Source organism: Oncorhynchus mykiss, chromosome 30 (genome assembly GCF_057628025.1).
Source record: "Oncorhynchus mykiss isolate SJ-2025 chromosome 30, ASM5762802v1, whole genome shotgun sequence".
NCBI lineage: Eukaryota > Metazoa > Chordata > Actinopteri > Salmoniformes > Salmonidae > Oncorhynchus > Oncorhynchus mykiss.
Genome location: NC_143051.1, coordinates 22006955 through 22030000, shown reverse-complemented (window position 1 = coordinate 22030000; position 23046 = coordinate 22006955). Strand labels below are relative to the sequence as shown.

General features: G+C 43.7%; 2 protein-coding genes across 7 annotated transcripts in view; one reads left to right on the top strand and one right to left on the bottom strand.

The window, feature by feature from the left end:
- The window catches only part of LOC110488100 (growth factor receptor-bound protein 10), a 14699-nt gene extending 4799 nt beyond the window's left edge, over positions 1 to 9900 (top strand). Inside the window, exons 4-14 of the mRNA XM_021560118.3 lie at positions 3894 to 4009; positions 4628 to 4702; positions 5141 to 5278; positions 5415 to 5525; positions 5957 to 6055; positions 6290 to 6367; positions 6509 to 6625; positions 6747 to 6813; positions 7311 to 7398; positions 7538 to 7631; positions 7816 to 9900. Of these exons, the coding sequence (XP_021415793.1) occupies positions 3894 to 4009; positions 4628 to 4702; positions 5141 to 5278; positions 5415 to 5525; positions 5957 to 6055; positions 6290 to 6367; positions 6509 to 6625; positions 6747 to 6813; positions 7311 to 7398; positions 7538 to 7631; positions 7816 to 7962 (1130 nt within the window). The 3' untranslated portion in view covers positions 7963 to 9900. The remainder of the gene's footprint in view (positions 1 to 3893; positions 4010 to 4627; positions 4703 to 5140; positions 5279 to 5414; positions 5526 to 5956; positions 6056 to 6289; positions 6368 to 6508; positions 6626 to 6746; positions 6814 to 7310; positions 7399 to 7537; positions 7632 to 7815) is intronic.
- Positions 5371 to 22954, bottom strand: LOC110488102 (uncharacterized). Of its 6 annotated transcripts, none has more exons than XM_090227820.1 (5): positions 22877 to 22940; positions 22316 to 22335; positions 22133 to 22235; positions 19007 to 19174; positions 5371 to 6599 (listed from the first exon to the last, which is right to left on the bottom strand). In XM_090227820.1, the coding sequence occupies exons 1-5, from the start codon at positions 22877 to 22879 to the stop codon at positions 6567 to 6569; spliced, it is 327 nt and encodes a 108-aa protein (XP_090083946.1). In that variant the 5' UTR covers positions 22880 to 22940; the 3' UTR covers positions 5371 to 6566. The 6 variants fall into 6 exon arrangements, with proteins under 6 accessions (XP_090083946.1, XP_021415795.2, XP_036827705.1 ...); XM_021560120.3 differs by lacking the exon at positions 5371 to 6599 and adding an exon at positions 15747 to 17155 and having other exon boundaries at positions 22877 to 22954; XM_036971810.2 differs by lacking the exon at positions 5371 to 6599 and adding an exon at positions 15747 to 17155 and having other exon boundaries at positions 22316 to 22332.
- Positions 22955 to 23046: the final 92 nt, after the last annotated feature.

The window sequence follows — 23046 nt, the reverse complement described above, 5'->3', positions numbered from 1 at the left end:
GAAGCCAGGATATGCATATAATTGGTGGCACTGGATATAAAACACTTTGAAATGTGTAGAAATGTTAAAATAATGTATGAGACTATAACACAATAGATATGATAGGAGAAAATCCAAAGAAAAACCAACCAGAATTATTTTTGGGAGAGCCCATGCTCTTCCAATGGAACGTATAGGGTCATATCCAAATCCAGCTCCCAGATTGCAATCCCTATGGCTTACACTAGATGTCAACAGTCTCTGTTCAAAGTCTCAGGCTTGTTTCTTCCCAATCGAGGAAGAATTTTGAGTTTTAGTACTGGGAGTCAGAGTTGGAAATCAGTCTGTGTGTGCGTGACAAAGAGGACGCGCATCTGCTAATTTTGATTTCCTATTGAACATACTTCTTTCCGTATGAAATATTATAGTTTAATTACATTTTAGGGTGCCTGAGGATTAAATATAAACGTATTTTGACTTGTTTTATCAAAGTTTAGCCGTAGCTTTTTGGATTCCTTTCTCTGTATGTTGAACGAGTGGATTACTCAAATCGATGGCACCAACTAAACTGACTTTTTGGGATATAAAGAAGGATTTATCTCACAAAACAACTATACATTTTGTAGCTGGGACCCTTTGGATTGCAAATCAGAGGAAGATTTTCAAAAAGTAAGTGAATATTTAATCGCTATTTGTGAATTTATGAAACTTGTGCTGGTTAAAAAATATTTTGATGTGGGGCACCGTCCTTAAAGAATCACATGACATGCTTTCGCTGTAAAGCCTATTGTAAATCAGACAATGCAGTTAGATTAACAAGAATTTAAGCTTTTACCCGATATGACATTCTTCTATGTACCTAAATGTTTAATATCCATCATTTTTATTTGAATTGCGGCCCTCCAATTTCACCGGAAGCTGTCGACAGGTATCCCGCTAGCGGGACGCCTAGCCTTAAGAAGTTCTAATTAAAACTGCAGGCTCGTGCTAGTTGTGACATCATCAATCACTCTTAAAGGGACATGCTTTCTCACAGGTGAATAAAACAGAAATTAATATAGAATTGTTGTTTCCGATCAACGAAAATGTGGTAATTAATGTTGTTGTATTGTGCTGGAACTAAGGACAACAAATTATAATTGAATGGGTTCAATTAAGAAAAAAAGTTATAATTAGATTCTGATTGGGCTAACAAAATCCTTCAAGAGTTATCAAAAACCTATAGAATAAATGTACTTTTAATTTGTCTGTCTGCATCTTTCAAGACATGGCATATGACGGGGTAGTGAGATATCCAATGGGCTGGATGATACTCTTCTCATCAATCAGCAGGAAAAACCTACTTAAAAACTGGAAATCAACCAATCCTCCATCCTCCACAATGGAAAGGTCAAATGCTTTATTATCTAAATGTTGAAAGTGCATGGTCGATGGAGAGAAATAAAATGGTGCAGTTTGAGGCCATGTGGCGGAGAGTGATGGGTGCTGGAGATGGGAGATGTGAGCAGGTGGGTCTGGGCAAGGGGAATGTTGTGGATGTTCATGTTTTGTATTGTTAAAAAATTTTATAAAAATAAAAAGTAAAAATATGAGAGGTTCCAATGGGATTACTTTTGATTTCACATAGGAAAAGAAGCAGTCCAATTCTGATAGAGTTGATACAAAATCCTATAGGATTGTGAGAATCATATAGGGTCAAGAATCCTATAGAACTGCAAGAATCCTATAGGATCCAAGATGATTACTTTTTATTTCCAATAGGAAAACAGTAGACCAGCAGAATTCAAACAGTAGAGGTGACAATTATATAGGATTCTATTGAAAAAAAATTACTTGTCCTATAGGATGTTTTTACTAGAGTAGAGTAGTTTTGTTTCTTCTCTTTTATTCTCTATACAGTATAGTTTTCACCAAGGGTTCCTATTTCTACTGACTGTTACTGGGATAGAAGACTGGTTTATACTTGGTAGATTGTCGTTTCTGGAAAAACTGTATGGGAGAGATGGAATGTGAGAAGAGAGCAGAGAAAGGGAGAGTGGAGAAAGTAGAGAGAGGGAGAGGGGGAAGGGTGCTGAGGCGGGGTGTCAGTATCAGGCCAATGCAGCAAATGGCCAATCGCAGAATTACGTTGGTCGAGCCCCCAGACAGCTCAGCCAATCAGATCTCTCCCTCTACTTCAACAGGAAATTCCCCTGCCAGGACAGAGAGGCGCAGACACACACACACACACACACACACACACACACACACACACACACACACACACACACACACACACACACACACACACACACACACACACACACACACACACACACACACACACACACACCTTGAGCTTTGTGTTTGCCAGCACTGAGGCATGGTATGGGCGCAATCCTTTTTTTTTTTAATAGAAACTGAGTTTGAGCACTGTGTGTATGCGTGTGTGTGTGTGTGCGTGTGACTAAGGGTCTCCAATCAGATGGAGTCCCATCATGTGATCTCTACCTCAAAATCAAGAGAGAGGGAAAGGAGAACATACAAATAGAGAAAGTAAAAAGGGTCTAACAGACCCTCAACTTCAGTTCTTTATACAAACTATAATTATTTCTGACTGTTCTTTGACATGGGGGAGGAGTTACGGAGGGAGAAAGTGAGAGGTAGAGAGATGGAGGAACAGAATAGGGGGAGACAGAGGGAGGGAGGGATGGAGGGAGGGAGAGTAAAAAGTCCTGTGTCCAGATCTTCAAGTTGTACAGTGGCGATGGAGCAGGAAAGGTGGTGGAGGTGGCGGCTGATATGAGGGTCAGTGTGTGTATGTATGTGTGTACGTGCTCTGTGCATGCATGCCTGCATCTGGTGTGTGCCTCTGCGTGAAGTGTATTAAGGTTGGGGAAGCATACAGATCATAGTTACCTAACAGTTTCAATCACATACAATCCATACTTCTGTTCTACCTTTTATGACCTCTTTACCCTAGTCCAAAAAAATCCTATAGTAAATCTTATCAGATTTTGGAAACAATCCATTGTGATTAATCTTATGCTATAGAATATAATTCTATAGGAGTTATCCTAAAGGATTTTTAAAAATCCTGTAGGAGAAAATACTATAGGAGTCCAATAGGACTGGTTACAACATCTGACCCTATAGACTAGGGTAGGGTAGTTTTGTTTCTTCCCTCTTATTCTCTATATAGTTTCCACTTAGCTTTCCTATTTCTACTGACTGTTACTGGGATAGAAGACTGGTTTATACTTGGTAGATCATTGTCGTTTCTGGAAAAACTGTATGGGAGAGATGGAATGTGAGAAGAGAACAGTGAAAAGGAGGGTGGAGAAAGTAGAGAGAGGGAGAGGGGGAAGGGTGCTGAGGCAGGATGTCAGTATCAGGCCAATGCAGCAAACAGCCAATCACAGAGCTATGTTGGTCGAGCCCCCTGAAAGCTCAGCCAATCAGCTCTCTCCCTCTACTTCAACGGGAAATTCTCCTGCCAGAACTGTTTTTTTGACAGGGAGGAGGAGGTATGGAGGGAGGAAGTGAGAGGTAGAGAGAAAAAGGAGGGTGGGATGGAGAGTAACAGGAGAGGGAGAGGACAGGGAAACTGGGCTGGTTTCTCTATGCAATCAAGTTAAATACATGACATCATTCTACTGCAATGCCAAGTCCTGCTGTCCTTTCTCTCTCCATCTCTGTTTCTCTTTCTTTCTCTCTCTTTCTCTCACTCCACCCCTCCCCCTCTCTCTTTCCCCTCAAGTCTCACAGCATCCCTACCATGGGCTTCCCTGATCTCTTTTCCAGGGTACCCTCACTCAAATACTGGAAACAAAGTATGATAACTAACTGTAGCACTGCAAATAAATGGGCTAATGTCTGATCTCTCCCTCTCTCTCCCTCTCTATTCTCCCTCTTCCTCCCCCTCCTCTCTGCAGAGCGTTGTCTGGAGGACCATGAGTTGGTGGTTCAGGTTCAAGCCTCTATGCCCAGTGACAGTAAATTCCTCTTCAGGAAGAACTATGACAAGTATGAGTTCTTCAGGAATCCCTTGGTGAGTCCTCTGCACACTCCGTCGCACACACATACACACTGTTGCACACAAAAACACACACACACACACACACACACACACACACACACACACACACACACACACACACACACACACACACACACACACACACACACACACACACACACACACACACACACACACACACACACACACACACTGCCCGAGGTGATTCAGTAAGAGGGAGTGACCTCACCTTAGTGCTGTGGTAATGACTACAGTAAAATTACCATGTCAATCACACTAAGAGGTGTGTTTGTGCGCGTGTGCCTGTATGGGTGCGCTCACCAAGGGATTACGTCAGGGGGTGAGATCATACTGCATCTACTCTGGATCACTCTCTCGCTGTCCTCTCTCTCTCTCCATCTCTCTCTCTCTCCTCTGTCCTCTCTCTCCATCTCTCTCTCTCTCTCTCCCCCATCCTCTCTTTCCATCTCTATCTATCTCTCTCTCTCCCCTATCCTCTCTCTCGACTACTATTAGTGGTTCACTAATGTGATACTGAAGTCCCTGAAGTATTTTGCTCTCTTCTCTCATTCTGTTTTTCTCTCTCCTTTTATTTTCCTCTCTCTTCTTTCATCCTCTCTCTCTCTTCAGAACTTCTTCCCGGAGCAGATGGTGGCGTGGTGTCAGGAATCTAACGGCTCCATCCCCCACTCACAGCTCTTACAGGTGGAGTACTCTTACACTACACGCACACGCACGCACGCACACACACACACACACACACACACACACACACACACACACACACACACACACACACACACACCTCTATCCCCACCTCAACATACACACACACACACACACACACACACACACACACACACACACACACACACACACACACACACACACACACACACACACACACACACACACACCTCTATCCCCACCTCAACATACACACACACACACACACACACACACACACACACACACACACACACACACACACACACACACACACACACACACACACACACACACACACACACACCTCTATCCCCACCTCAACATACACACATGCACAAGCACACAGTCCTTAATCACTCCTGTGTTTGTGTTTGTGTGTGTGTGTGTGTGTGTGTGGGGGGGGGGGGGGTACAGAACTTCCTAAACTCCAGCAGCTGTCCGGAGGTGCATGGGTTCCTCTATCTGAAGGCATCAGGGAGGAAATCCTGGAAGAGACTCTCCATGTTCCTCAGACGCTCTGGACTTTACTACTCCACTAAAGGATCCTCCAAGGTAGGAAGAAGATCGGGGTTATTTTCCCTAGGTAGTGCCCTTGTTGTTTGGACACAAAGCTTTAAGGGAGCACTACTCTGTCTCTCTCTCTCTTGCTCTCCCTCTCTCTCCCCTTCCTCCCTCCTCCACTCTCTAGGAGCCCAGACACCTCCAGTTGTTGTCAGACCTGGAGGACAGTAGTGTGTTCACAGTGACAACAGGGAGGAAGCAGCACAACGCCCCCACAGACTACAAGTTCTGTATCAAGGTGAGGGACACACACACATAACACTGCAGACAGACAGACAGACAGACAGACAGACATTACTGTACTGTACTGTACTTCCTCTGCAGGGGTTTTCACTGGAGGTAACCTGGTTATACTGGATCAGCCTAGTGTGATAAACTGGGACATGGTCTGCTAGGACACACTGAGCCTGATACACACACACACACACACACACACACACACACACACACACACACACACACTACTCTCACCCCCAGGGATGACTGTGCAGGATTTGGGTGTTGGGGGTTGTGGTCGTTGTGGCCTAGTGACTGATATAAGGGAGGGTGGAGACTGGTAAAATCATCCTTTAGATATCTTATTTAATGTGAGTATTCGAGAGAATCAAGCTAAATATTGTTTGAACAGTCCAGTAAGGCGCTGTGATTGGCTGATTATTTGATTGACAGCCCAGTAAGGTGAGGAGTGAGTGCAAGGAGCTGAGGATGCTGTGTGCCGAAGATGAACAGAGCAGAACCTGCTGGATGACTGCCTTCAGACTCTTAAAGGTACAGTACATACACACATGCATGAACACACACGCGGCAGGTAGCCTAGCAGTTAGGAGTGTTGGGTCAGTAACCAAAACGTTGCTGGTTCAAATCCCTGAGCTGACTAGGGGAAAAATATGTTGATGTGCTCTTGAGCAAGACACTTAACCCAAATTGCGTCTCTAAGTGGCTCTGGATAAGCACGTCTGCTAAATGTAACTGTTCTATTGTGTTGTTGTTCTGTGTTTACAGTATGGAATATTACTGGATCAGAACTACAAGAGTCCCCAGCAAAGGAAGTCTCCGGGCCCACATTTCTCTACTCCTGTGGTAGGACTCCTATATGTTTATTCCCGACTCTATGACAACTGGTTAGCGTTATCCTGATGTATCCTACCTTGACAAGCAGACTAGGATCTTTTGGAGCATGGTAGCATGGCTGAGTCAAGTTCTCTATCCTCGTCTCTGTAGCGGAGTGTGTCTGAGAACTCTCTGGTGGCCATGGACTTCTCTGGCAGGATGGGACGCGTCATAGAGAACCCTCTGGAAGCAGTGAGCGCTGCTGTGGAGGAGGGACAGACATGGAGGGTGAGGAGGGGAGTAGAAGGGGGAGGAAGATTTGGGAGAATGAGTCTGTGGAAAAAAAGGTGTAATTCTGTCACTTTCAATCTAAAATGTTTTGTTTCTTTGTTATCTTCCCTGCCGTCAGAAACGGGGTCAGCGTATGAAGGCTCTTGGCAGCCCCAGCCCCCTCCAGCCCTCTTCTCTCAGCTCAGGTACCCTACACGTTACACTATCTAGGTAGTAACACTGTAATAATTACAACAGAGTAACTTCGTTAATGCTTAATAATTTAGTTTATTGTTACACAATAGCGGAGGTGCATAAAAATGCCGGCCCCCATGCACCACAAATGTATCATTTGCTAAGTTCACCTTATTGTCCATTGCTCTCTGTTACTCTTTTTTTTTTGTATCGTCATTAGAACAGTATACATGATCCCAATTTATGCTCCAAGACGCTGCCAATGTATACTCAAAAGTACATTGTGCTGATTTATTGAGGCAATGTAGATAGTGCTAAATCAAGACGACATATCTGAATCCCGACATCTTTATGAACCTTTGTCATTGGAAAAAGGAGCAGTTCCTATTCCACTCCTTATCCGTATGTATCTCTGCCTGTCTAAAACTGGACATGAGTTGGGTTTAGACATTCATACCTAAAAAATGCCTTCTACTTTACTTTTACCCCATCTTGCTGTGTCTTTCAGTGATCCACAGAACACAGCTATGGTTCCGTGGTCGCATCAGGAGAGAAGAGTCCCACAAGATGATCATGCAACAAGGACAAGTAGACGGGTAAGACTTAGAAGCTGTATTATCCATCCATCCTTCTGTCCGTCGTACATCCATCTGTCCATCCATCTGTCTATCCATCCACCCTAGTACACATATAATTGACACTGTTTTGGATGTGTGTTTGTGTGTGTGTTTTCAGGTTGTTCCTGCTGAGAGACTGTCAGAGTAACCCCAAGGCGTTTGTCCTGACCCTCTGCCACCACCAAAAGATCAGACACTTCCAGATCCTACCGGTCAGTTATTTATTCTTTCAACTCATCTACTTTTATTTCTAATTTCTACATCTAATCTGTTCCTCTTCTTTCTTGTTCATCCATTTTGGCTCGGTCTCAAGTTGTCCTCAAATCCTATCTCCTCCCCTCCTTCTCAACTGTATTGTATGTGTATAATAGCTAACTTGTCTCCTCTCTCTCACAGTGTGAGGAGGAAGGTCAGATGTCCTTCAGTCTGGACGACGGCTCCACCAAGTTCACAGACCTGATCCACCTTGTGGAGTTCTACCAGCTCAACAGAGGGGTGCTGCCCTGCAAACTCAAACACCCCTGCACTGCTGTGGCCTTGTGACCCTTCACCCCTGACCTCTGACCTCTGACCCCTGAACCATGATCTCTGCCTCCTGGTCTCACTACACCACCCTCTGTCTGCAGTTAAATTCTCTACCCCTCGTTCTCTCGTTTGTCATGGATTTAAAGGGAATGAATGAAGGAAGCTGATGGCATATGCTTAGTTACATCAATCCAAAGCTTTTAAAAATGAGTGGGAGTAAGCAAGTCCACATTTTAGAGAGAGGGGTGGGGTATTCAAACCTTGCCAAACACAAGGACGGACAGACAAACATATGTGGTGAACTATAGTGTTCTATGGATATCTATGGATCCAACCAAGCCCGTTTCCTTCTCCTTCATCCACCTCAGATAGACAGACGGACAGGGGGCTGGGCTCCCCTCACTTCCTTAATGATCATCAGGGATAGACATGGATCGAATCGATCACAACAATCGACAATATCTCAAATCAATATGTGCAGTACAGTCTTTATAAGCTGATCACCTGACGCTTCATGCTACCTGGGGAGCTGATGTTGCCTGGGAGGCATCCTACTCTTCCTCTGCTATACTTACTGGACCAACCATCCAACTAACTCACCGAGACTTTATACAGGGCCCTAGGAGGAGAAAAAGAAAACTCCAAAAAGAAAACTCCTTTCAAACAAACGGCCAAGACGTTTGTTTGAAAGGGCAGATGAATGTTTGAGTTCGGGACTTCCCTGTCAGAGCTGATGACATTGTATTACTGTTGTAGAACTATTTGCACTTCTGAACAGACAGCCGACAGTTCTCTTCTGAGCTGGATGAAGCTGAACGCTCCTTCTCAACCTCCTCTTCCTCCTTTCTTTCTTCTCCTCTTGTCCTTCTCCTCTTTCTTTCTACTCCTACTCCTCTTTTCTGCGTGAAAAATCCCAGCCTACTGATTGGATTAGCATTGCGTTGGACAGGACTGAGAGGCATGGCTGAGCGTGCCCTTGCCATGCTATTGGGAAAGGTGACAGCTAGGCGGCTCCGCTCCTGAAATCCTCACCAACCTTTTCATTCCTACTCCGTTCGGCTCCATCTGATCCCATAAGAATAAATGTTCTTAAACCCTTACCATTCCCTGGAATCAGGCGGAAAGTTCAGAGTGTTGATAACGGGACAGAGGGAAGAGGAGGAGAAGTCTCACATAGGTCCCCGGAAAACCTGCTCCCTGCACTGTCACTTGAAACTGCCAAGAGTTAAAACCGGAGTCTTTCAGGCTATGTTCCAATGTCCACACTAATATTGCACTTAGAACATATGTCCAAGACCTTGTTACACTCTTAGTAGTGTGCTAGTGTAACAGTATAACTTTAGACCGTCCCCTCGCCCATACCCAGGCGCGAACCAGGGACCCTCTGCAAACATCAACAACAGTCACCCTCGAAGCATCGTTACCCATCGCTCCACAAAAGCCGCGGCCCTTGCAGAGCAAGGGGAACCACTACTTCAAGGTCTCAGAGCAAGTGACGTCACCGATTGAAACGCTATTTAGCGCGCACCGCTAACTAAGCTAGCCGTTTCACAGCCGTTACACTAATACTGTATGTGGGTATTGGAACAGAACCTCATCACAGCCAGACTGTATTTTATTAATGTCAATCAGTGTTCTCCAAGTCAGTTGTACGCTTCTCACTGCACAGTCAGCATGATGCTGTGTTTAAATACTATTTGAAATCATTTCAAATATACTATATGTGCTTGATTGGGCTTGCCTTGCTTAATAGACCAATAGAACTGTCTCAAAACTGCAAACCCTACCCATCTGGCTAGAGCAAACACCCAAAGCATTTGAAAGATTTCAAATAGTACTTTTAACACAGGTCAGACCAATAGGTGTAAGAGGGAATTCATTCTCAGAACACAGGAAACCATTTAAACCACCCCCCAAACATGTATTGTATTTATCTTGATTAAAATAATGACTTGAGATGTAGGATTGGTGGGCAGTGCAGCAGCCCACAGTCTCCTCACCTTAAAGTGGGCATTGTGAGCTGTGTGTGCGTATGAAATCATGCTATTATAATTTACATAATACATTTCAGATAGATGTTCCAAACCCTGGAAACAAGGGTCCAGTAAGAATGTTTCTGTGAGTATTGGGACCAGTCCTGTCCCGTTCTGTCTTATCCTGTCCCGTTCTGTCTTATCCTGTCCCGTTCTGTCTTATCCTGTCCAGTTCTGTCTTATCCTGTCTAGTCCCATCCCGGCCCAGACCGTCCAGTCCTGTCCTTCTCAGTTGCCCTAGCGTGAGACAGCAGAGATGTTGGCCTAGCAAAAAATCATCAAGGAAGAATGGGAGAAAATCCCCAAATCCAGATCTGCAAAGCTGATGCAGACATACCCAAGACTACTCAAAGCTGATGCAGACATACCCAAGACTACTCAAAGCTGATGCAGACATACCCAAGACTACTCAAAGCTGATGCAGACATACCCAAGACTACTCAAAGCTGTAATCTCTGCCAATGGTGCTTCTACAAGTATTCACACCCTTGAGTCAATATTTTATGTAAATCAGATAATTCTGTATTTCATTTTAAATTAGCAACAAATTCTAAAAACATGTTTTCACTTTGTAATTATGGGTTATTGTGTGTAGATGAGTGAGAAAAATAATATATTTAATCCATTTTGAATTCAGGCTGTAATACAACAATATGTGGAATTAGTCAAGGGGTGTGAATACTTTCTGAAGGCACTGTACATCAGGAAGGCACTGTATATCAGGAAGGCACTGTACATCAGGAAGGCACTGTATATCAGGAAGGCACTGTATACAGTAGGTCTCTTGCTTTCTGAAGGCACTGTATACAGTAGGTCTCTTGCTTTCTGAAGGCACTGTATACAGTAGGTCTCTTGCTTTCTGAAGGCACTGTATACAGTAGGTCTCTTGCTTTCTGAAGGCACTGTATACAGTAGGTATCTTGCTTTCTGAAGGCACTGTATACAGTAGGTATCTTGCTTTCTGAAGGCACTGTATACAGTAGGTCTCTTGCTTTCTGAAGGCACTGTATACAGTAGGTCTCTTGCTTTCTGAAGGCACTGTGTACAGTAGGTCTCTTGCTTTCTGAAGGCACTGTATACAGTAGGTCTCTTGCTTTCTGAAGGCACTGTATACAGTAGGTCTCTTGCTTTCTGAAGGCACTGTATACAGTAGGTCTCTTGCTTTCTGAAGGCACTGTATACAGTAGGTCTCTTGCTTTCTGAAGGCACTGTATATAAGGAAGGCACTGTATACAGTAGGTCTCTTGCTTTCTGAATCTTTGCCTCTTAATCACTGTGTTATAATGCAATCCTTCACAGAAGGCCAATCATATGTGTATAATATAAAGACAGTATTGAATATCTATTAGACAGAATGTGAAACTATGGACAAGATGTAGATCTAACACTGTATCTAGGTAACAGGGCACTATGAGTGCATTCCAAATGGCACGCTATTTCCTATATAGTGCACAATAAAGGGCATTGGGTGCCATTTGGGACACTGCCTATGTATTGGGCTTTATGCATTTGCTCATCACTCTCAAATTAAGATTAATTTGGTCCTTTTTTCATTATTTGATTTATTGTGTATATTGACTCAATTGTATATTTTTCTTATTTTCATCACAAAATTACCTTTTATATATACAAATAATAATATACCAGAACATATAGAGTATTAAATTAAGCTATCAAACTTTTGGCATGCATTGAATTCTAGTATGTATAAGCTGACTGGCTCAGAGAATGTTGAAACAATCTAAGGACTTTAGATGTTGTCAAAGTCAGCAATGCACCTTTTAAAGGCAATATCCCAACGTTCACAGAGATCGCATTCACGGTAAATGCTGTGGATGTTGGCACAAGGTGAATTACCTTTAAAAGTGAAGTGCAGGCCTTTGATTGAATACCGGCCATTCAGCCTTCCTTACACTCAATGGTGAGAACATATTGCTTACACGTACCTATCCAGTTCTTCTGATCTATGTCTGCGACAGAAAAGGGCATAAGAAATTGTCAAGGGCTAGGGACTAGACACTGAAACAGAACCAGCTAGGTGTGTCTCTCTCATAGGATTTATCAAATAAAAAATGAAAACATTTCAGGGTTGGCCCAGCATTTCTGCCAGTGTGGTGCCAGCGTGGCAAACGCTAGCAGAACGTGTTTTAACATAAAATGCTAATATTTTGTGTTCCAATTGGATATGTTCAGGTAGTATCTCCTTGTTACACTTTGTTATAACATGTTTTTTAAATGTTTTCTCACTAGCGAACAAAACCCATCTGCACCACTGAAACCCATGGGCAGGGATTCAAACAAAACCCATCTGCACCACTGAACCCATGGGCAGGGATTCAAACAAAACCCATCTGCACCACTGAAACCCATGGGCAGGGATTCAAACAAAACCCATCTGCACCACTGAAACCCATGGGCAGGGATTCAAACAAAACCCATCTGCACCACTGAAACCCATGGGCAGGGATTCAAACAAAACCTATCTGCACCACTGAAACCCATGGGCAGGGATTCAAACAAAACCCATCTGCACCACTGAAACCCATGGGCAGGGATTCAAACAAAACCCATCTGCACCACTGAAACCCATGGGCAGGGATTCAAACAAAACCCATCTGCACCACTGAAACCCATGGGCAGGGATTCAAACAAAACCCATCTGCACCACTGAAACCCATGGGCAGGGATTCAAACAAAACCCATCTGCACCACTGAAACCCATGGGCAGGGATTCAAACAAAACCTGTCTGCACCACTGAAACCCATGGGCAGGGATTCAAACAAAACCCATCTGCACCACTGAAACCCATGGGCAGGGATTCAAACAAAACCCATCTGCACCACTGAAACCCATGGGCAGGGATTCAAACAAAACCCATCTGCACCACTGAAACCCATGGGCAGGGATTCAAACAAAACCCATCTGCACCACTGAAACCCATGGGCAGGGATTCAAACAAAACCCATCTGCACCACTGAAACCCATGGGCAGGGATTCAAACAAAACCCATCTGCACCACTGAAACCCATGGGCAGGGATTCAAACAAAACCCATCTGCACCACTGAAACCCATGGGCAGGGATTCAAACAAAACCTATCTGCACCACTGAAACCCATGGGCAGGGATTCAAACAAAACCCATCTGCACCACTGAAACCCATGGGCAGGGATTCAAACAAAACCCATCTGCACCACTGAACCCATGGGCAGGGATTCAAACAAAACCCATCTGCACCACTGAAACCCATGGGCAGGGATTCAAACAAAACCCATCTGCACCACTGAAACCCATGGGCAGGGATTCAAACAAAACCCATCTGCACCACTGAAACCCATGGGCAGGGATTCAAACAAAACCCATCTGCACCACTGAAACCCATGGGCAGGGATTCAAACAAAACAGCCGACATCCACTACACTTGACTTAATTAATGTTTTAGCCGACATCCACTACACTTGACTTAATTAATGTTTTAGCCGACATCCACTACACTTGACTTAATTCATGTTTTAGCCGACATCCACTGCACCTGACTTAATTCATGTTTTAGCCGACATCCACTACACTTGACTTAATTCATGTTTTAGCCGACATCCACTGCATTTACCCCAAATGCAATCTCCCCCAACGTCATTGAAATTACCTTTAAAAGTAAAGTGCAGTGCGATGTCAGCAATGCATTGTGGTTTGTCTTTTAACAGAGGTATCTGTCCACTCTTGCTCCTTTCTCTCTGAGAGCTGAATGTCAGGAAGACATCTGAATCAATCACATTGTATCTCCTGTTCAGGTATTTTTATACAAATAAGGGACTGATATATTCTCTGTTCATTGGAAATTAGAATAAAAGGTGACATTGCTATGATGGATGATCTGGTAATCAATATAGCATCCTGTAATAATCTGGTGGCTCTAGTGCGGGTGTGATCACTGAGAAGGTGCTATGTATCCATTCTCTCTGTGTCTGGCTGTGTGTTGAGGTGTGTCACTATTTATAGCCTGTCAGAGAGAGGTGGAATAATCTGGGCGGTTCAGGAGCACCGTTTATCCCATGGGATGACAGAGTGACTCTGATGCTAACACACACACCCATACACACGCACGCACACCAAGACTGGTTTAATCAGTCTCACACTGCTCTCTGTGCTTCAGCCACTTCAGCAGGGGCCTCTATCCTAAAAGCCACTTACTCTTACCACATACTGTTTACTCAGTAAATGTAGCCAATGTGGGAATTGTATTTCTGTGTGTTTGTCTGTGTGTGTGGGTTTCAGTGCTGGGACCTGTTCATGTGTCTGAAATACACAATTTACCATCGTGGCAGGTTACAGTGACTGTGCTAGAGGGATCTTGACCATGATAATAGTGCCTAGAGTCTAGTCCTTTAAGGCTTATAGTGAACTACTTTTGACCCGAGCCAAAATGCCCCCTAACATAACTCACAACTTTTGATCACGGCCCATCCATCCAAAATGCCCCCCTAACATAACGCACTACTTTTGATCACGGCCCATCCATCCAAAATGCCCCCCTAACATAACTCACAACTTTTGATCACGGCCCATCCATCCGAAATGCCCCCCTAATATAACGCACTACTTTTGATCACGGCCCATCCATCCAAAATGCCCCCCTAACATAACGCACTACTTTTGATCACGGCCCATCCATACAAAATGCCCCCCTAACATAACTCACAACTTTTGATCACGGCCCATCCATCCAAAATGCCCCCCTAATATAACGCACTACTTTTGATCACGGCCCATCCATCCAAAATGCCCCCCTAACATAACTCACATCTTTTGATCACGGCCCATCCATCCAAAATGCCCCCCTAACATAACGCACTACTTTTGATCACGGCCCATCCATCCAAAATGCCCCCCTAACATAACTCACATCTTTTGATCACGGCCCATCCATCCAAAATGCCCCCCTATTCCCTATACTTTTGAACAGTGCCTTATCTGCCCAATTGCATGTTAGGAATCCACTAGTAACGTGCAGCTGTACAAGTCATCAATTTGATTTAAAACTGCATTCAAATACTGTAGCTTTCAAAGCATCCTCTTGTGAAAAAGGTAAGGTGTCCATGCAATGTGTTAAGGATAATACAGACAGGCAGTAGTACAAAATACAGAAATGCTGACAAGACGAAACAAAACACTGAACAAAATCTAGTTTCCAGTTGTAATAAAATATCTAACCTTCACCAGGAAACTCAAGACAAGTTGTTTAAGAACTAATTATTTAACTAAAACCCAAACGTGTCTTAATTTCAGTAGGGATATTACCTGGTGTGACACCGGCCCCTACTGGTGTAATGGCCATGTGACGGAACTGACTGGAATCAGACAAGCGTTTTGGTTCCTGTTTAAAGTTTGCTGTTAAATACATTGATTGCACTTCCCTATTTAGCACTTTCCCGTTTGCTATTTCAATCCTCTCAACCCTTCTGTTTGCTATTTCAATCCTCTCAACCCTTCTGTTTGCTATTTCAAACTTCTCAACCCTTCTGTTTGCTATTTCAATCCTCTCAACCCTTCTGTTTGCTATTTCAATCCTCTCAACCCTTCTGTTTGCTATTTCAATCCTCTCAACCCTTCTGTTTGCTATTTCAATCCTCTCAACCCTTCTGTTTGCTATTTCAATCCTCTCAACCCTTCCGTTTGCAAACTAAACAGTCACTGAAACTTAAGTACACTAGGAGATCAAACAAACACACACACACACACACACACACACACACACACACACAGAGTCTCCTTTATCATAGTCTCCTTTATTCCTCACATGTTAGTCAACCCAGACATTAATTCACACCAACGGTTAAAGTATTGGTAATTTGTTACAGATGAGTAAGATGTGCATCAATGCTTACAGTAGAAGTAAAGTTTAAAATCAATTTAAAAAAATACACGTTTAATGTAAAATTCTTTGTCTAGAGTATTCAATTAAATACAGCATACAAATGATGAATAATACAGTATCTCCATCGAGGTTTCCAACCAGGGATTTCCAAACTTTTTGGCTTTGTGAAACACAAATGGAGGTGACTTTTGAGTCACAACCCACCATATGGGTTGGTGTAGAGAACATTTTATTTGAAAGCTAATTTCCTGCCATTCTATACATTTTGCCATGGAACTGAGAGCAATTTTTTGTCGTTTTTAAGCACATTTCCTGCAAATACCTGCATTTTACAAGGCTAAAGCTGTATTCTTATGCTAAAACATTATAACAAGATCAATGGGGGCCTGACTATCTAACTTTTATTTTGTTGACTGTAAGTTCTCAAAGTCCCCCACTAAAATAACCATCTACTTCACAGATGTCATTGATAAGAGCCGATAGCTATAGCCTAGCAGTTATACTGTATACTACATGCACAGAGTGGTTCACTGCTTTGGCAATGTTTCAATGCTAACTGTCAGCCACAAATCACATGTTGCTAGCCCCGCACCAAGCTATGATTATATGTTTCATGTTTTGGATCTGTGTGTCACAGTAGGAATGTGCATCTGTATATCTGTAAACTTAGTGTGTGTGTGCGTGTGCGCACATGCGTTTCTCTGACAATCTACTGTGGAATGTAATAGGAAGAATCCCATTGAAATTCTGACTCTTGGAGCTTCTCTTCCAGGTGAGCCTTTACCCTCCTTCACCACTTGCTCTCGCATTTTGCAATCAACTGATGGTACTACTTTCTTAACAATCTCTTCCTCTCCATAGAGCAGTTTGCTCAAGCTCTCTGCCTCTGCGCAGTTCCCATAGGGCCACATCTGATTGCTTGGTTTCTCCAGACCAAAAAGATTACCACAGGACCTGCAAGGAGGCATCTCCTCCCCACTCTTCACATTGGAAGCCTGGCACTTTACATACTCTTGTAGTTTCATGGTGCCATCAAAGTTCTTTCTCTTGTTCTTATCTGGCTTGTATGTCATCACGGCATTGGATACACTGTAGTGCCAGGTACACAGACAGGACACAGCGATCATAATCTGTCCCTCTTTCTTCCCCGTGCAGGACATGGACGCTCCATAGTACCTCCCTCCACTTTCAGAGATGCAGATGGTAGAGGAGGTGAACCGGTGTTTCCCTGACATGACATTGGCGATATCCCGTAGTTTCCGCCATATTTCCAACTCATTGTCTGGTCCAAACATGGAGACCACCTGGGAGTTGATGACAACAGACGTAAAACAAGATAAGGTCAGTGAGAAAAAGGCCCTTAAACGGCAGATAGAATCCAAATAGACAAAAAATGTCAGCCTGTATATTGCAGAAACTTTTGCGAACTATTCATGATTTTTTAAATTGTTTAAATACACAGATAGGAGCAGATCAATATATTAGGTTACAGCAGGTCACACATTTTGTGAATAGTTCACTAATGTTTCTCTACAATATACAGTACTGGCTGCATTTTGTTCTTCGTTATGTAGTAAATGTATAATGTTTGTATACATTCTGCCCATAAGAGGGCGCTGTTGCCCACAGAATGCTTATGGCTGTTGAACCTTTTTATGTTGTGTTGCTCCGGTCCTCGCTGAGATAAAGTTCTCCCTTGCAATAAGAATCCCGTTGTCCTGTGTTTATGTTTAATTTGCATTTGCAAATAGCGGTGCTGTGGGCAAAATCACTGGGGATGTCAAGCCCCCCCCCAAGAGAAGCCATATTACCACCTACACTGTATGTGTTGTGATAATTGCTTTGTTTGCTGTTAATTCATATGACTTGTGACTGTGATATATAAGCCTAAAGGCCAAGACAATAAGAAGACAGTGGCAGAATAAATTCAACCACATCTTTGTTTTATCACAAAAACGGATAGCAACCTTTGTCCAGTGAAGTCCACTATGCATATTGCATGAGAGTTACATGACCTACAGCAAGTTAATGTTTCCGACATTTTCGGACCACTAAACAACTATTGATTTAGAACCACAGAGAGTTACCACAAGTCACAAAGAAAACAGGAGGTGCCTCCACTATTCCAGCACCGTTTCAACCTCAACAAAAAGATACCAAAAACAACTGAGACCAATCAACATAAGCTAAATATGACGTGGCTGTCCATGGTTCTGATTTGTGTTTTACGCGTGTGTGTGCGTGTGCGCGCAAGTAGAAAATCACCCTACTTGTAGAGAAACGCCAATGCCATCCTCCTCTCTTTCATTCATACAGTACACACTCTTATGTTTTGTTGTCCTAGGCTACCTGGCTAAAATGTTTGCTCGCTAGCCTAACTTCCATTAATGGGCAACATTATCTAGTTAACATTAGCCTTCTACATCTAGCTACTGTACATATTGAACTTCCATCCTCTCAGGCGAGAAGCACAACAATGTATAAATTAATGGTTGGATCAGACTCGCCGATAATAAAGATATGCAACATTTGAAGTTGTTTCGGTTAATGACGTATGCTGTCAAAGCAATTTGATAGGTGAGGCACCAAATCCAACCTGGCTTCCCTTTACACTTTTTTCCCCCCACCAGGACCATTCACAGTTGAGTTCGCTCAGTTTAGCTCAATGCTGATTGGCTAATTTGTTATACTTTTTTTGTCAAGGGGGACCAAATGCTCGCTGGCTTCCCTTGCATTCAATGCGACGGGCGGCAACAATGTCATACTTGTTTGGACCCGACAGTATCAGATAGATGGCCTACACGTAGAGAGACAGAGAGGCGCTGGGACCAGCTGTACTGGTCTCCTGTGGGAATCGAACCCACAACCCTGGCATTGCAAGAGCCATGCTCTACCAACTGGTACATTTTTGAGGGAAGCCGGGCTTCCCTTGGCTCCATGAATACATGCCACTGGACATTTGTTCTTGATTTCACATTGAATTCATGGTTAGTTGACAACTCAACAAAATATACATCAAAACTAGACGTTGAACTGATGTCTCTGCCCATGTAACTATCGCTCCACAAAAGCTGCTGCCCTCAGAGCAAGGGAAACAAACGCTATTAGCGCGCACCCAGTGAGTTAGTCAAGAGCATCAGCAACACAACACTCACCATATCCAGCACACAGGAGAACGGAGTCCGTTTTGGTAGTTTCCTTGTGTAACTCTCAAACGGTTGTGGGAATATCTTCATCATCGTAGATAAATGGTTACCAAGGATCATCTCGGGGGTGTATTTGGGGGAATGAATCCAGCCTAAGAAGAAGATGCTGTGGAGCATCTTATAGACACAGGTTTGATATGAGAAGGACAAATAAAAATGATTTTCTCTTTAAAAGTGTAACCCTAATTTCTGAAAATAAAGGAGAGCTGCACACTGGGAGCTCAGATGCAAAAATGTAATATCCAACAGCCAAGCTGTCTTCATCAGGGTTTAACCCTAATTTCTGGACACTTTTATCTATCTATTTATCCATATTGGCTCCTCTGGAAGACCAATGGGTTTGATGGCACAATTAAACTGCCAGAAATGGGTCTTTCTTAAGGTGCTTTTTATACAGGACAAGAAGAGAATCTATCCAACTTTGGACAATGACACCTTCAAAGAACCGAGGTAAAGACAGTTTCAAGTTGGATATTGGACGGATATTCGTGCTTTCAAACCTCAATAGCTTTCAAACCACTTGAGCCACAGACTCCAATTAAGTGTCATGATGTTGGACAAATTGTGCACAACATTGCACAAGTCTTATTTTCACGATTTGGACATTAATTTGCTTTCCAAAGCTAATAAACATGTGGCAATGTGAGCAGCATTTTGTATTCCTAGTTTAATTAGTTAGGGAGCATAAACAAAGTACAAACTTTATTTACATTAGAATTTCAATAGCTCTTTGGTCATGTGACCTACTTGATTCAAAAAAGGTTCAGAATGTCCACTGACTACCCTTCTATATTGCACACCCTTTAGTTTGTCCATTTTCATCTTACACGGTTTTACATTAATATTTTAAACTTTTGAATTTCAATATCTCCTTGGTAATGTGACCTACTGACCTCAGACTACTTTTAGAATGTCCACGGACTGGCAGAGATGGGCACCACGAGGCATCCAGTGTGGTAACACAACCGATCCCGGAGAAGCTGGCGGGAGCCCTGGGGAGAGTTCTTCGAACCCATTCAAGGACAGGGCGCCCTGGAATAGGTTCGCCCCGAGAGAGGGGCCCAAGCCATGAAAAGCATCACGGTTTCGGCGGCATTCGGTGAGCTCTCCCTGGCACTGGAAAATCCGGGGGAGAGGGTGTAAATCTCGCGCCGGGCCGTACCCATATCTGCAGCAGGTCTCCAAGGTGAACAGCCTCTGGCATGTTAGAACAATGTAGGTAAAGGAAAAAAAATATCTGTTACTTCGGGACAAGGATTGGCTCTAAGGGCTGGGTCGGTCGGGCTGGGGTGCGAAGTGGGGCTTAGCTCAAGCTGCGTCAAGGGGAGCAGTCGCTCCGTCGCCCTCCTCTCGACACCATTGGAAGTTCGTTGTGCGGCCCATCTCGCGGTCTCTCGTGTGTGGGCTCGCAAGGGGCTGTGTATGGGGGTTCGTCAGGGTGGTGTCCGTCGGTGGGCTGAAGGCGGACCGGTGGGGAGTTGGGTCCGGAAGTTGGTGGCGGCAAATCTGGACGCGCGCCAGGCCCTTCTCGCGGATCTCCCCAGCTACGGTGCTCGCCGGCCCCACACCGGCGAGCACCGTAGGTGGGGAGGTCTCCTCTACGCTCACTACACTTGAGGCAGAGACTAAACCCATTGGCCCGCAGTGATAGGGCATTGCATGGATCTGGCTCATGCCCTACGAAGTGGGGAGAGGCATCTCCAGCTTGTCTGGGGAGGGGGCCTACATCTGATGTGGGTAGTACCATCCACACTCATCGATTTGCTGCGGATCCATAACATTGACGGAAGAAGCCTAGGTTCCCACTGGGCATGGATCAATGAATGTCAACTAGAAATTAAAATTCAAAGGAGCGTCCCGACCTGTCACAGTCACACTCAAATCACCCGTGGGGTGACTGTGACCCCCTCATGTCAAAGTGAGGAATATCGATGAAGCGCTGGTAAAGGTGGTTCCTATGGTTCTGGGCTGACTGGGAAAGCAAATGATTGAAAGGGGAGGATTACGGTTGATGGTGCCGCTAGATACAGCGAGGGGTATTTGGTCCTCGAGCTTATAAGTATTGCGCTGGTACTTGATGTCGATTGGGTGTAAAAACAACAGTCAAAATCAGCTGAAGGTTTGTAGCGGCAACTGATGTCCAGTTTGTAAGACAGAAAAGCCTCTGATGATACCACCGGACGTTAATCAGGGGCTGGGGGCAGCACTCAGGCCATGGAGCATGGAGTGGGGACTTAGTCTGTGAGCAGAAAAAAGCGGGCGGGTCACCAGAACCACAGAGCCTGTTATGGGTTACCAGGTACACAGAGCCTGTTACGGGTTACCAGATGCACAGAGCCTGTTACGGGTTACCAGGTGCACGTGGTTCCTGACAGCGGGACTATAGATGTCTTAGTAATTCCAGGGAGTAAGCTATACTCTAAGACCAAGGGTGGGGGTGGGGGGGGGGGGGGGTGGGGGGGGGGTGGAGGTCTGTAGTTCCAACGAGTAAGCTATACACTCTCAGGCCCAGGGCAGGCAGGAGGACAGGGAGTGTAGGCCTAGAGGCCAGGAGTCAGAGGTCACCAGGTCAATGGGGGCCTGCCTGGAGGTCAGAAAGGCCCCAGGGAGAAGGCCCAAGTGAATAGGTGTGTGAGTGACACTGTCCTTCAGGGGGGCAGAGCAGGCAAATTAATGTAAAATCTGGTGAGATTAAAATGGACAAGCAAAAGGGTGTGCAATGTGTAGGCCCACTGAGTGTACATTCTGAACCTTGTTTGAAGTCAGTAGGTCACATGACCAAGGAGCTATTGAAATTCAAAAATGTAAATAATGAATTTAAAATAGTGCGAGATGTAAACCTACAAAAAAAAGTGTGCGCAATGTGTGTCTATGTCATCGGGTTAGCTAGAACCAGTTTTGAAAGTTTTAGGAGTAATGGTTAAAGAGCTATTGAAATGTCAAAAATGTGATTTATCACTATGTTGAGGTCCCTAACTGCTGTTGGTGGACGTAAGGAAAACTACAGGTGAATATCCATCGAATATCCAACCTGAAACTTGTTTTACCTTTGTCTTCAAAGGGGTACATGCATACCTCATCCACATATTCTTTAGGTCCCTGTAGTTTGTCCATTTCACAGATGATATTGTAGGCATTACTCCTAAAACTGTCTTCAGTCAGCAAAAACAATTCTGCCCTAAAAATAAATAAGTGTGTAATCAATTAATTTATTGAAATATCAAAAGAAGAATGAATGGTTACTATGTTGAGGCTCACCTTTCTCGTAGTCCGGTCTCCTGTCATGGGAAAGATAACGTCATAAACATTTAATAAACTAAAACTACAATAACTGCTACTGCTATTATGAAAAGTCATAAGAAGTTTAATACTTCTTTGAATTTCGCCAAATTTACTTTCCGAAAAAACTACGTTTTTGAGAGTATAGGACAAAGATGGTAGACTAGGCCAAATAGGGTAGCCTAGTGGTTAGAGCGTTGGACTAGTAGCCGAAAGGTTACTAAGTCCAAGGTAAAGTACAAGGCAAGGTACAAATCTGTCGTTCTGCCCCTGAACAGGCAGTTAACCCACTGTTCCTAGACCGTCATTGAAAATAAGAATTTGTTCTTAACTGACTTGCCTCGTTAAATAAAGAAAAAATAAATACAAATTTGCATAGGTGTGTCTGTGCGCGCCTGCGTGCCCTTCACAACTCTCAAATTTATCTTTATATGTTTTGGCAAAATCGATAGATTAATAAAATATCATGTGTGTTCAAATGTTGATGTTTGTCGTGTATCTTCATTTCTTCTCAACAGACGAAGTAAAAAGGCTACTCACCATTTTTTAGGTAGTTGTAAATATGAAAATGAAAGTAAATCGTCTAAGGCATAATAGCCTAGTTATAATAGCCTAATTATTTTTATTGTTTATATTTCTTTCATAAAAAATAAAATGTTGGACATAAAAGACTGTAAAAACACCAGAAAATCAGCTCCAAGTGATTTCAT